At 45.4% G+C, this 13,862-nt stretch overlaps 3 protein-coding genes across 3 annotated transcripts; 1 reads left to right on the top strand and 2 right to left on the bottom strand.

The window, feature by feature from the left end:
* Window positions 1-634: 634 nt before the first annotated feature.
* MELLADRAFT_30512 (uncharacterized protein) lies at window positions 635-1,134 on the bottom strand (the record flags this gene model as incomplete). The annotated part of the gene is made up of 2 exons (XM_007417416.1): window positions 635-785; window positions 923-1,134. Coding segments are annotated over 2 exons (363 nt in total), but the record flags the coding sequence as incomplete, so codon positions are not given.
* A 1,211-nt stretch (window positions 1,135-2,345) lies between these two features.
* Window positions 2,346-2,765, top strand: MELLADRAFT_112864 (uncharacterized protein; the record flags this gene model as incomplete). Its single annotated transcript, XM_007417484.1, has 2 exons — window positions 2,346-2,616; window positions 2,680-2,765. The coding sequence occupies 2 exons, from the start codon at window positions 2,346-2,348 to the stop codon at window positions 2,763-2,765; spliced, it is 357 nt and encodes a 118-aa protein (XP_007417546.1).
* Window positions 2,766-4,971: 2,206 nt separating this feature from the next.
* On the bottom strand, window positions 4,972-7,503 carry MELLADRAFT_94793 (uncharacterized protein; the record flags this gene model as incomplete). Its single annotated transcript, XM_007417453.1, has 10 exons — window positions 4,972-5,315; window positions 5,393-5,708; window positions 5,790-5,954; window positions 6,034-6,141; window positions 6,248-6,819; window positions 6,880-6,936; window positions 7,006-7,079; window positions 7,279-7,347; window positions 7,427-7,434; window positions 7,501-7,503. 10 exons carry the CDS (start codon window positions 7,501-7,503, stop codon window positions 4,972-4,974), a joined length of 1,716 nt encoding a protein of 571 aa, XP_007417515.1.
* Window positions 7,504-13,862: the final 6,359 nt, after the last annotated feature.

The raw sequence follows: 13,862 nt of genomic DNA, 5'->3' as shown, positions 1-13,862 counted from the left end.
GAAAAATCCTTGAACATAATTTTCACTTCTTCATCCAAGGATCATCAAATTGTTCAACTTCAGGAATCCTTTTTGATAATGTTGAATGATCACTTATTTTTTGCACCTCAAGTTGTATCCTATGGTGTTTGTTTCTTCATGAAGCCTCAAAACTTGTGGTTGTTGTGTGACTAGGAAATTATACATGATGTTCAAAGACATGCCTTCAATCCCATAGCCTAAATAGTCATGGTAGTAAAAAACCAATTTTCTTGGAGTTGGAATTGAAATTTCATCAAAAACCTACGTGTCAGTGCATCCCATACTTTTCCAGATTTTGAATTGGATGGCTCAAAACCTGGCAAAAGATTTTGTGTCAAAGTTTGGTTTATCACTGACTGGCCAGCCATAAGAAATTGTACTCCAACATCATCTGAAATAGGTAAGCGCGGCCTATAGATCTGGTTCAAAAGGCATGTAACCTCGACATCTGCAATGCATCAAAGGGTATAATTTATGATCAGCACCAAACGTGACGACTTTCAAATCAGAAGATCTACCTAGATGAGCCACATAGACATTTCGTCAGTGCCCTGTGACCTACTTCTCTAGTGTCCGAGTTTTCCACAGCCCATAGCGTACCGCTGGCATCAGCATAATCGAAGCTCAGCTCTTCACCTCTCACAATATCGCGACCTGCAAATAATGCGGGCTGAGGTTTCATATGGCCGGCAGGCCTCACAGGCAGAATAATCAGCGAGGTGAGCGGTGGGCAAGCATGATCTAAGGAGGAAGAGTGTTTGATTCTTTGGGTCTCAGATTCCGTCTTCTCTAGGTTGCGATCGAGAGCCAACGAGTGAGTGAAGGCGACCTACTGATGAATCGTCTATCCAATCATGTCAAAGTCAACGTTAGATCCAGCTGCCACAGGTGTTATCCTTACCCGACATTTCCTCGATAAGTGGGATCCACGATAGTCTTCCAAACAGTGCTGCCAGACGCTTCCCGAATAACGAGAGTATAGTTTCCCTCTGATCTTTTAGCTCGTTGCTCCCACCTGCGACGTGCTTCATCCTGATCGATGACCTCACCGGCATAGATGCAAACGAAACATCCTTTTGGGATGTCTTGTCGGGTATACAACCCTAAGCCTTGGCCTCCTTGTGATTCCCGAACCTCTAGATCGAGTCTGATGACAGAGATTTCCGGCGTGAAACGATCAGTTGAAAACGTGAACCTCCAGGCTCGAGTTGCTTGGTTCTGTTTACAACTCAACTTGATTCCTGATTGTGTGATCCGATTTTTACAGGCTTGTGATGAACAGTTACACAGTGAAGAACACTCATACATTGCATGAAGTCGCGGTAAGGCATCGATGAGGAGGCGTGAGTCCTCGTCATAAAAATAACCTGTTAGGTTTTTTTGACTGTTGTCAGTCTTCAAGAAGGGCCTCAGAGCACCATCCTGCACAAACCATGGGAATCGACGCATTCGCAATCCATTCCACAATTCGATGTCAAATCACAGCTACAGCCATGAAGCCCCTCTGACTCTGATCCTGGGTAAAGTTTTTCGTCGCAAATCAGAGTTGGCGTGTACTGTGCGTTGAGACAAAGAAAACGTTTCCATATCAAAACCATCATCTCTATGCATACGCATGGACTTAGATGGAATCTCGAACTTGTATGAAAACCTCTTTGAGGTCTCTTATCATGTTCTCATCTGAAGCTAACAAAGGTACGGCCTTGGGTTCTGTACCCTGGGTAATTTCGTGTCGGATGTCCATTTTAAATAAGGCGATTGATAAACCACGCCGACCTGAAATCACATATGACACCGGTTTTCCTTAGGTCGGATTCCTCTGGAAGCTGTACAGGTAATATACAGGTGTACATTGCCTTCAAACACCTTAAAGGGCTGTACGCTGCCTGTAAAGGCATCCGTAAGAGTCTGACACCGGTTTTTCTGATGGGAAGTAGGCGTCATCCCATTGGGATCGTTTTGAAGCTCTGATCAGAGAGCTGACATTGTGAACTACAAGTGCTTGTTCCCCTTGAGACCCCTTGCTATGAAACTATGCCTGTAAACAATCGAGTGAAGAAATTTGCAAGTCTGCTCGGCTTGTGATCCATCCCCTACAAACCACAATTCCTCAATATTTCACTTCAACCATCAAGACCAAGTAGCTATTCAGGTTTGAGTGTTTATCACGATCAGAAAATCAAAGTTGTGATCTAATGTCCTCAAATATATATCCAAATCATGATTCTTACAATAATCATCACCTTCTTGATCAATTTATCCCAGACATTGCTTCATCACAGCTAACTCACTCTTATCCGTCTGATTACTACTTCTGTAATCAAATGAATGCGCCAATTGCACAATTTGGACATGATAATTCAGCACCTTATAATTCAAGTACTGCGGCACTATCTCACCACCCTATTTCCAGTGTACAGATTCACACCTCAAACAACAACAATGACCTGAATTTAGGACTTGAAGACCTGATGGAAATGGATGGTGAAGAGGATGCAGATGGTGAAACAGATGATGATGAGAACAACAAAGACGATCCAGAAGGAGAGGTGTCAGATGATGAGTCGGAGAAAGATGATAATGAATGGGGGGATTGTAAGTGTACCTGCTCTTGAATGTATAATGAGTTTGAGTTGATCCTGTGTTTATCGTTGTCAGATACAACTGATGATGAAGAAAGTGGTCAAATTGATGGAGACTGGCCTCCTCAAGGTATGTTCAACCTCCGAGAAGTTTGGTTTTAAAACTACACCCGCCTGATATACAGCCCTTGTGAAAAATAATGGTTTTTTTTTTTTTTTTTTTACTCCCAGATTTTACTCACTTTCTGCCTTGTCGAAAAAACCGGATTTCTTTTTTTTCCGAGTGGGAAACTGTCGAATGATATTGACAGTTTCCCACGGAATATCTGCAAGGTAGCACCATACGTGCTTGGCAACCGTCAGTCTATCTGCAATGGAGATAGACTGACTGGAGGTAATCCGGTGGTTGATCTTCCGATAGGTTTTGCCGGGTTAGAAATCAACTGGCAGACCACCTCTGCGAGTTGATTTCTAACCCGGCAAAAGAAATCTCAACCTCAACCTCACTTCCTCCCAATCGGCCACATTCCCTAATTATCCGCACCATGCCGCCGGTTATTTCTATTCTTTTTTCAAGACTCTCCTCTCTTGCCTCGCTCATATGTTTTGTTTCCAGGTCCGAAACGCCCATCATAGCCCCGAGATCAAGCTTGCTGTGGTCCGATTGGCACTCACCGGCGTTCGCGTTCAGGACATATCAAGGACCCTTGGAATGGACTTGGCCCTTACGTCTGTACGTCACTGGACAAATCTCTACCACCAAACCCGCGCGGTCGTTACGAATCCCATGGATCACATGGATCGTGGGGCTCCGTTGGTCTTAGGAGGACCCGAGAGACTGTTTGTCCTGGACAGTCTTCGACTTGATCCGACCTTGTACTTAGACAAGCTTCAAAGTAAGATAATGGAAAGGTTCCATAAGCAGGTATCCATCAAGACGCTTTCTACCGAGCTACGTGACCGGTTGTGTTGGACACGTAAGAAAGCCCGCACGGTTCATCCCAACCAAAGTTTGGCCGCGCGGGGTGCCTACATGGCTTCTGTCCTTGAGATTGACCCTCACTGCCTTGTTTTTGCAGGTAAGCCTTTTCTTTTGGGTCTTTTGGTGTCACGACTTCTTTTTTAATGTATTTTTCTTCTTTTCGACCCTTTAGATGAAACCGCGATTTCGAAAAGACGTTTATATCGCGAGTATGCTCGCTCTCCCATTGGAGAACGGACCCCGCGACTGCCACGGCCCACTCGAGCTGGCCGTTGGTCGGCCTTACCTGCGATTTCCCTGGACGGATTACTGGCGATAACTATAAAGCGCGGTGGTTATTCAAGATTAAACTTTGAAGCGTTCTTGCAAGAAGAGTTGGTGAGCTATGTATCCACAACCCATCCTCGCATTGTCTAGCATGAGTTTGCTAATTTGATTGGCTCGGTTTCCTCATAGTTGCCGGCCATGAATCCTTGGCCGGCTAGGAATTCAGTCCTGGTTTTAGATAATGCCCCCATCCATCACGGGGGCTCGATAGCTGAGTTGTGTGAAGAGCGCGGGGTACGGTTGATTTACTTGCCGGCATATAGCCCGGACTTCAATCCAATTGAGAAGGGCTTCTCACCGGTGAAGGCTAATCTCAGGAGAAGTCAGGATCTTCAAGGTGCTATCAATGCCGATGGTGAGAGGGCGGTGGTCTGGATGTCCATGATGGATGTCTTTACCGATGAATTGTGCGACAAACTTTTCAAGGGTAGTGGCTACATGTAGTTATTTTGTACCATACGTTATCTTCCATTTCTATCTTTTCTCAATCATGTACGGTTTTGATTGAAATGAATCCATAATAGTTGTCTTTCTTGACTTTGACAAGCAAGACATGTTTTTCGGTTCCATAATTGGGACAAGATTTTGAGCCATTACCTTAACGAGTATACCGTAAAGCGAGCCAGCCGGTAAAGTTCGGAGTTTTCCGGTGAGATGCTCAAAATGAAAACTCCGATGGAAGTCTGTCATTTCGGACTCGGTGGCCAGTTTGCACGTCAGATTGTCTGACGTGCTTCTGCGATCAAGAGGAAGAGGCGCTCTCGCAGAGGTTCTTCTCGGCTCATGCTCAAAGTCTCGCTCGCTTTCATCATGTAAGGGGCACTAGAGTTTTCATTTTGACATGGCCATTTCAGACTGTTTACAAATGATCATACTCAAAGTAGACAAGATACCGGAAACAAGGCTATAACAGGGTTAAAGAAACATAACCAATTGAGAGAGAAATGGGAGGAACTAAGAAGTGTAAGACTGCATTGCACTTTTAAAGTTGTTCTTTGGGGAGGGGAGTTACGTCTCTTCGCTGCCCATCTACTGGGCTTTTGGATAACTATTATACTTTCATTTGGAGGTAGTGGCCTTCTTCATTTCCGCGTCGGCCTCTTGGGCAGCATCTAAGAGGCGCCTAGCGATGTCGAAGGACAATCCATGTCCAGTCAACACATTAACCGTCATTTGGAGACTCGGGACTAAATCGGTCCAAGAGGAAACGTTGGCGTTGCGGAGGATGGTGCAAGTAGAGACGTCATTGCGAGGAATCTCACATTCGTCCAAAAAGTCGTCCAAAAGTGTTGAATGGGTGACCTCAGTCTCCACGTCCGAGTCTGAAACGTGACCCATGGAGGATTCGGGTGGATCCTCAGAGGTGAGAAGGGAAATGACGTTATCGGGGGTATTTGCCGTGGCTGCGATGGATGCCAAGAGCGGTAGTTCGAGTGTGGACCAAAATCAAAGTTCCACTGGACTCCTATGGGTAACTTACGAGATTCCTGTTTGATTTTCTTCTTGACAGTCCCGCTGGTCAGAAGGGAAGGGGTGCGTTTGAGTTTGCGTTTAGAGTCAGAAGGACTCAAAGGTTCTACCTTGACCTTGACATCCTCGGCAGGTCGATTCGCAAAGAAGGTGCGGCGGTTTTCATTTTTCGAAGTAGAACTGCGAAGGTTGGGGCTAGCCACCGGGTAACGGTTTTTTACACGGTTGTCCACGTTTGTGTCGGGGTGTTTGACAGCGTTTTTAGCCATCTCCCGCTTGTATTCCCTCGTGTTCGGAGGTATGGCTCGAGTGGTGTAGCCATCGCGCTGAAATACACACAAAGGTCAGCTCGATGCCTACAACATAGGGAAAGAAACAAAGCACATATGAAAGAAATATAAACTTACGATACATTTAGCCCATATGAAAGCACATCTCTGGGAAAAACAATAAAGGTAGTTAGGGTCCCAAGGCGCCGACAACACTGCCCCATCGCCACCCAGAGCGCGCTCGAGGTGTTTGTTGTAGATGGTAGCAGCCTCAAGTTCCAACTCTTTGGCCGCTGTGACCTTCTAGTAGGGTCACAAAGGGATGAAACATAGGATTAGCCCGCCAATCTGAACCAAGGTCACAGCAGTGAAACAAACTTACTAAACTTTCCTCTTTCGCGAGGGCGGTTTCCTCCTTGAACGCGGCTAGTTCGGCTTCGATCGAGTTCGGGCCAGTGGTTCCTTTTATATAAGCAACTGCTCCACTAGCCTAAATCGTGACATAAGGGCAAACAGAGCCAAGAAGAACGTCAGATAAAATAATTTGAAGTACTCAACCGCTGGTAAAAGTATGAAATATCAAAAGAAGGGCACACCTGTGCATTTCTTTTTTCCTTCACTTGAGCTTTCTGAAGTACGATGTTGATCGTACCTTTTGAGGAACGACTTTTGTCCAAGTTGTTCACAAACTCTTGATAATTCTTGTAATCGATTAGTTTATTCTTCTTCGAACCAACACTAGCGTTCCAGGTCAACATCGGTGCTAAAGCACTCTCAAGAACGACCTTCTTGATCCCGGGGAAATAATCGTCACAAACGTCGCCAATCAAGTCCTTAAATTCTTTCAATGATTTCCCATACAAGAATACTTTGAAGTCCAACATCTGTCCATCCTTGAAATCGGATGAATCAATAACGGCGGTGGTAGGAGGTGGTGGTGCTTTCTTTTTGCTGGCGGTTACCTTCGAAGAAGAGGGTGCTTTCACCATACCGGGCATCACATCGACTGAATCATTCGTGTGAATCTTGAAAGCCACCGCGATGGTGAAAGATTGACTTTCTTCCATCAAGCGGCGGCTTTCAGTGCCTTGGCGCCAAAGGCGCTCCAGAGTGGGATGACGCGCTGGGGCGTCGTCACCATCCTCGATCAAATAAGGTGGATCAAAAACTACCAGAAACAGATATCAACATTCTGAACAAGTGAAAGATATAGAATGAAACAACTCACCTTCATCGGGATCCTCGTTTTCATGAATCAAATTCATAATTGGATCACGTGGCATTGCTGACCAAAAGAATAGAAAGATCAGTAAGCAATTGTCCCATCAAAAGTTTGGATCATGGGAACACTGACCAAATGGAGCTTTGAATCGAAATGATATTTCGAAAGGGTAGTTGACAATGGAAGCACCAAGACGACGAACCACACTAAACAAACGGTAAATGTCAATAGTGAGTTGATAGCCTTGGAAAGAGAAGTGATAATATTGAAAAAAAGAAACAAAATACCCAGACGAAGCAGTGATTATCGAGTGGATTGAAAGAAGACAAGGTGAACGGGGAAGAAATGATTTCTTGGGAGAATCCGTTGGGATCGAAGGGATCCAAATCGAAGAGGAAACATGACAGTTCCGGCTGGTGTGACTCCATCCGGAAGGTAAGTTCATCACGTGTGCAGTGGGTGGTGAGGTCGTGACTGTCGAACGAGGGATTTACGATTGGATATAGTGGTCGAAAGATGGATGTGCAAGAGGAATTTGATGATCATAACCCACTGCTGAGTCTAAAATTCTCAAGAATCAAGAGGGCAGAAACTAAGTAAAATCCGGGAGAGAAAAAAAAAAAAAACCATTATTTTTCACAAGGGCTGTATGTCTATGTCTAATACCTATAACCTATTAGGAGTTCAACCAGAACGTGAACTGCATCCCCCGCGTGAAGGCAAGATCTTCAATTCCAAAGAGCTCGGTCAACAATACCTGGAGGCTGTCGCAAGGCATCAAGGTTATGCCATTGTTATCAAGTCTGACAAAGGTCCCCATCGCCAGAGCCAATACTTCTATTGTACTCGTGGTCATCAGACAACAAAACGTGCTGCAAAGGCATCTGCATCTGTTCAACTTCATAAAGCATCGGGCACATCAAAGTCGGAAAAGGACACGAAAAAACCACGAAAGAGTAGCACAGCCAAATCTGGCTGTGAGTTTGGAGTATCTCTCAACTACTGGAAAAAGCCAGGTCATTGGAGAGTCAAAGTTCAACATGCTCGTCACAATCACAAGCCGTTCAAGAGACCAAGCGACCTACCTCGCCTGCGCTGTTTCACACTTACAGAGGAAGGATTAATGGATGATTTATCAGAGGCTAATGTCCGTCCTCGAACCATTCGGCTCATGCTTCCGGGAGACAGCGCACATCGACCAATGCGAGACATATACAATCAGAGAGCCCGCTCTTGTTATGGACAGACTTGGGGGTTTTCGGCGACGAGGGTCAAGGGAGTTCTGGTGAGGATTTGTATCTATTACCAGTCTTCCTATGTGGATTGTCGGATGAGGGAAAATCTGTACAGGCAATGTATCTACAACTATAAGATGGTTCTCGAGCTTGTGACATGTAATGTGAATATGTCACTCAAGTGAAATAGAACCAGTTCATAACATTATCCCCCCTTTAATGCCCAAGCTTCCTCTTGCAAGCTCTGCATTCTTTCCACGGGCTGCGTTAAAAAACCCAGTGGGAAAAAGCATAGCCCTCTCACTTCTTCCGCCTTCTCCTTTTGTACTTATTTGTTGCGTCGGTATATTTTAAATTAAACTCATTAACTAAATCTTGACTATTCTTGAGGTTGATTTCGGGTTCCCATGAATTGTTTTCCTTGCCAAATCCTTTCCAACTCACAAAGTATTCCTTCTTGTTGTACCTTCTTCTACAATCTAGTATCTCGTTGACTTCCCATTCTTCTTCATCCTGTATTATGATTGGTTCGACTGGGGGTTGTTTTCGTTGATGTATTGTATCCGGGTTATGTTTCCTGAGTACAGAGACATGAAATACAGGATGGACGCTTTTCATGGAAAGAGGGAGATTCAATTTATAAGTAGAATTTGATATCTTTTGGATAATGAAGAAAGGACCTAGCCATCTATTTTCTAATTTTGGGCTTGGCCTAGTTGTCGAAATGTTTCGTCCGGTCAACCAGACTTGGTCTCCTACTTCCCATCTTGGTGTTTGTTGTACTCTTTTGTCAAGATTGTTCTTTCATCTTCTCTTGAGTTAATTCTAAACATTGATTTAATTCAGATTGCACTTCGGCGAGTGTTTGCATCCTCTTCTCTACTGCTGGCACACACTGTTCAGCTGATGGTACTTTGTTGAATGATGGGTTAAATCCATAGTTAGCTTTAAACGGTGAAATGCCCGTGGATTCATGGTCTTTGTTGTTATACGAGAACTCAGCTGTGGGCAGTAGACTTTCCCAATCGTCTTGTCGATATTTAACGAAATGTCGTAAATATTGTTCGATTACTTTATTGACGATCTCGCTTTGACCGTCTGTACGTGGGTGGAAAGCGGTTGACGGGTGAAGGCGTATACCTAGGCGTTTGTCAATTTCTTCCGTGATCTGTGAAATGAAAATACTACCCCTATCTGAGATTATCGTCTTGGGAGTTCCATGAAGCTTCCATACGTTCTTCATCATGAGATCTGCTAGGTCTTCAGCCGACATTGATTCAGTACAAGCAATGAACTGACTCATTTTCGTTAATCTATCCACCACGGTTAATATGCTGTCGTAGCCGTTTGATGCAGGGAGGCCGGTGATAAGGTCATATGAGATATCCGTCCACGGGCCAGCCGGTATCGGTAGTGGCTCCAGAGTCCCAAAGGGTTTCTGTGTGGTTGATTTAACCCTTAGACAAGAGTCACAACCGTCCACGTACCTGTTGACGTACGCTTTCTGAGATGGCCAGATGAAGCTTCTCCTGACCAATCCGAGAGTCTTTGCTCGACCTGGGTGGCCCGCAAGCAATGAGTCGTGTCTGCTTCTTAGTATTGAGTATTTGATGTCGTCGACGTCAGGTACCTCTATTCTACCTTGGTTGTAGAGGATACCATCTTGTACTTTGTAATGCTTCAAAGCTGCTTTCGTCTTGGCTGATATCGGGTTCAAGGTTGCGTTCATCAGTTCCCCTATCCTGTCACACTCTTTGCTTGCGTCTCTGATTCGTTGTATAATTTGATCATCCGTAGGAATGTCCGGTGCCTTAGTGTCAGTTTCAGCGATGCCCAATACATCCACCTCAAACCAGTGCTCAGAATTGTCGAGTGCAACCACTTCATCTTCGAAGAACCCCTCTACGCTAGCAAGCTCGACCGGGAACGTGTCTGGGCCGATGTTTTCGGGTCTTAACAACTGGCCAAAGGTCAATTTTTCCTCGTTAGTAGGCGCCAGGTCCGGTCTTCTAGATAAGGCATCTGGTTTGGTAGCTTTACTGCCGGGTCGGAATTTAATCACGAAATCGAAACAGCCCAGTGTCTCCGCCCATCGAGCCTGTCTGCGGGTAAGCTGCTTGGTTGTCATGAAAGACTCCAGGTTACGATGGTCCGTGTAGACTATCACATCTAGGCGGTTGGGGTTTCCCTCCAGGTAGTGGCGCCACTCTTTGAAAGACGCGACAATCACCAGTAGTTCCTTATCAAAGATCTCGTAGTTCCTTTCAGCTTGGACTAGTGATCTGGACAGGTAAGCTACTGGGTGGAGTTCTCCATCGTCCTCGCTGCGTTGTGATAGCACTGCTCCTAATGCAAAATCGGAGCAGTCACATTCCAGAGTAAACGGCTTGTATGGATCGGCTATCTTCAGTACGGGTGCGGTGGTGAAGGAGGTCTTCAGGCTCTCAAAGGCTTTTTCGCATTTTTCATCCCAGACATAGTGCGCGTTGAGCTTGGTCAGATTATGAAGTGGTCTTGTGGTTCTTGAAAATTGGTCGATGAAACGTCGGTAAAAATTGGCGAATCCAATGAAGCGTTGGAGTTCAGATACTGATTGGGGTGCTGGCCATTCTTTGACGGCTTTCACTTTCGTCGGGTCCATTCTGATTTTATTCTTAGAGATAATAAGGCCAAGGTATTCAATTTCCTTCTTCGAGAACTCGCATTTTTCGGGTTTCAGCCAGAGTGTATGCTTGGATAGGACGTCAAGTACGCCATCAACAGCGCCTTCGTGATCTACTTTAGGCTTTGTATAAATCATAATGTCATCCAAGAAGGCCGCGGTGTCTTTACCTATACGTCCCAATAAGATATCTTGAATAAAGTATTGGAAATAACCAGGGGCGCCTGTTGGCCCAAAAGGCATAGTCAGAGGTGCAAACTGGCCTTGTTTGCATATAAAGGCCAGTTTATCCTCATCACCCTCTGCTACTCGAAGATTACCGTACGCATTGCGCATATCAAGCTTGGTAAAGTCTTCGGCATCCAGCAAACTGTCGACTAAGTCCATAGTCAACGGTAGTGGGTATTTGTTCTTGACGGTTAGGGCGTTGAGCTTACGGTAATCAAAACAAGGGCGCAGATTGCCGTCCTTCTTCCCTGTGAATAACACAGGGGCAGCCCATGGCGAAGTGGTTCGACTGATAGTCCCGTTGGATAAGCCGAATTCACCAATTCCTCCAAAGCAGCGTCCTCGGCTGGTGATAATGGAATTATCCTGCTAGCCTGCGGTTGAGCTCCTGGTATCAGTTCGACACGAAAGTCGTAGCGGCGTCTCGGGGGTAGGCGTTGGGCATTGGACTTCATAAACATGTGTAAGAGCCTATGATACCTAGACGGGACAATTTCCTATAGAGCTTTGACGGGTTCGAGTTTCTTTTTGTCGACGGCGAGTCGTGCTGAGGTTGACCAGGACGTCTTGGCTGTTGTGACCTGGATTGATGTGTTATTCAAGGGAGAAACAGGCTTGCCAGCTGTTCGGGTTGAACATGGGTTGGAATCAGTAATAAACTCACATTGCGGGGGCGTTGATATATCTAAAAAGACATTAGCCCCCTCGTCACTGTTCCTTGCGTGCCCCTGAGGCTCCTCCTTGGGATCGTCGGGGTTCTGTGGCGGGACGGACGAGGCCGTATTCACTACGGCCGCAATGCTCGTATCCGGGTCTTGTGTCGTGATGTGTTCGTGGTTTTCGTTGTTCGTGGTGGGTGTAATCGTGATAAGGGGGGAACTATCGGGAGATAGAGGGTTGTCATCTGTTTCAAGGTGATTAGGATTAACTGGACTCTCGAACTCACATTGCGGGGATGCTAACGTGTCAGAATTGACACACATCCCCTCGTAATTGTGCCTAGCGTCCCTCATGGGGTCCAAAGAGTGGCCAGATAAGGGTGTTTTTGGCCAATATGAAACCAATGAAGTGGTTGCAACGTGAGTCTCGGCTGGGTGTACCATACTTTTACTCCAGTCAATCAGGTGAAAGTTTTTCTTGATCCATGGCATGCCAAGTATGCCGTCGTACGAGTCTTTGAGTCTTGTAATGATGAATGGGGTCGGTAATGGGTCGGATTTGATAAAAAGGTGGGTCTTGAAGGAAGATCGGCTCTCAGAGCCGTCGAATCCAGTGATCAATTGGTCATGTCGATCAGCACCGGCTATCAAGCCAGCGTGGTAGGCAAATGATTCACTGAGCACATCGAGCTTGTATTGGCTGAGCCGTTGGTGTAAGGGAAACCTGGGTAATCAGGTTCAGTCGTAAGCAAAACGGCACAAGCGTGGTGTGTAAAAAAATGCGCGGGTCGTTTGTATTGCACAAGTTCATTCTACTAGATCCTGTAAAGCCACACAAGCTAACAAAGCTAAAAGACTTCGAGACAAACCTGTGCTCAAGCAACAGGGTTCGAGTAAGGTAAAAGGCGAAAAGTGAGTAAAAGGATAAAGCAAAAGATTCTTTTCGTTCATTATAAGTATGCATACCTGGGTAATCAGGTTCAGTCGTAAGCAAAACGGCACAAGCCACACAAGCTAACAAAGCTAAAAGACTTCGAGACAAACCTGTGCTCAAGCAACAGGGTTCGAGTAAGGTAAAAGGCGAAAAGTGAGTAAAAGGATAAAGCAAACTAATAGAAAGTAAAGCGAGTTAGAATGATATAGTAAGGTTGATGTTATTAGAGAGAAACTTACAGATTCTTTTCGTTAAGGAAAAAGAATCTGAAGGAGAAAACAACGAGTATATATATTTATGAATAGACCGGAAAAGCGTGACACAAAAATAAAAAGAGAAAACAGTAACTCAAGTCACATGCGACTTATTCCCAAAGTAACCACAATAAAACCCACTTCCATCACTTCATAACCAACATTTATCCCAACTCATCCTAACTTGTTCTAGACTACATAAATCATCATTAAAAAAAAAGCGTTAAGTATCTAGATCTTGAGGACCGTTCACGACGCTACCGGAAGTCCTTGACACTAATTACCACGACACGCCCCCTCAAGGACTTCAGGTCTGAATATGTTTTAAACCGAGACGTTGTCGTAAATACAAAAATTGTTGTCGACCAAGAGCCTTAGTAAGCAGGTCGGCCACCATCTCTTCAGTAGGACAATGAGTAACAGCCAAAGCTCCTTGTTTTACAACCTCCCGGATCCAATGATATTGAATCTCAATGTGTTTAGTACGAGCGTGAAAGATTGATTTCGTTGTGAGGTGTATGGCCCCCATGTTATCGCTGCGTAGCACTGTCGGGTTAGGGTCAGCAAAACCAAAGACAATCAACATGTTCCTTAACCAAAGTAGCTCCTGACCAGCCTCAGTTATAGCTCGGTATTCAGCCTCGGTCGACGAAAGTGCGACAGTTGGTTGGAGACGAGACTTCCAAGAGATCGCGCCACCCGCAAGTTGAAAAATGTAGCCGGTAGTCGAACGTCGAGTCTCTCGGTCGCCAGCCCAGTCCGCATCACAATGAGAAAGAGGAAAACTGAAACTCTTGAGGCCGTCCAAAGTGCTGGAATGTTGATGTTCACCGTTGTACGATATGCCTAAGTTGATAGTACCAGATAAATACCTGAAGACGTGAACAACGGCGTCCCAATGCTTTCGAGCAGGTGAGTCGAGATGTTGAGAGAGGACCCCCACCGCGTAGGACAGATCAGGACGGGTACATTGAGCGAGATACATGAGAGAACCAACAGCAGCACGATAATTGAGAC

The sequence above is a fragment of the Melampsora larici-populina genome (assembly GCF_000204055.1).
Source record: "Melampsora larici-populina 98AG31 unplaced genomic scaffold MELLAscaffold_73, whole genome shotgun sequence".
In the NCBI taxonomy this organism is placed as follows: Eukaryota; Fungi; Basidiomycota; class Pucciniomycetes; order Pucciniales; family Melampsoraceae; genus Melampsora; species Melampsora laricis-populina.
This window is presented reverse-complemented; position numbering and strand designations above follow the sequence as displayed.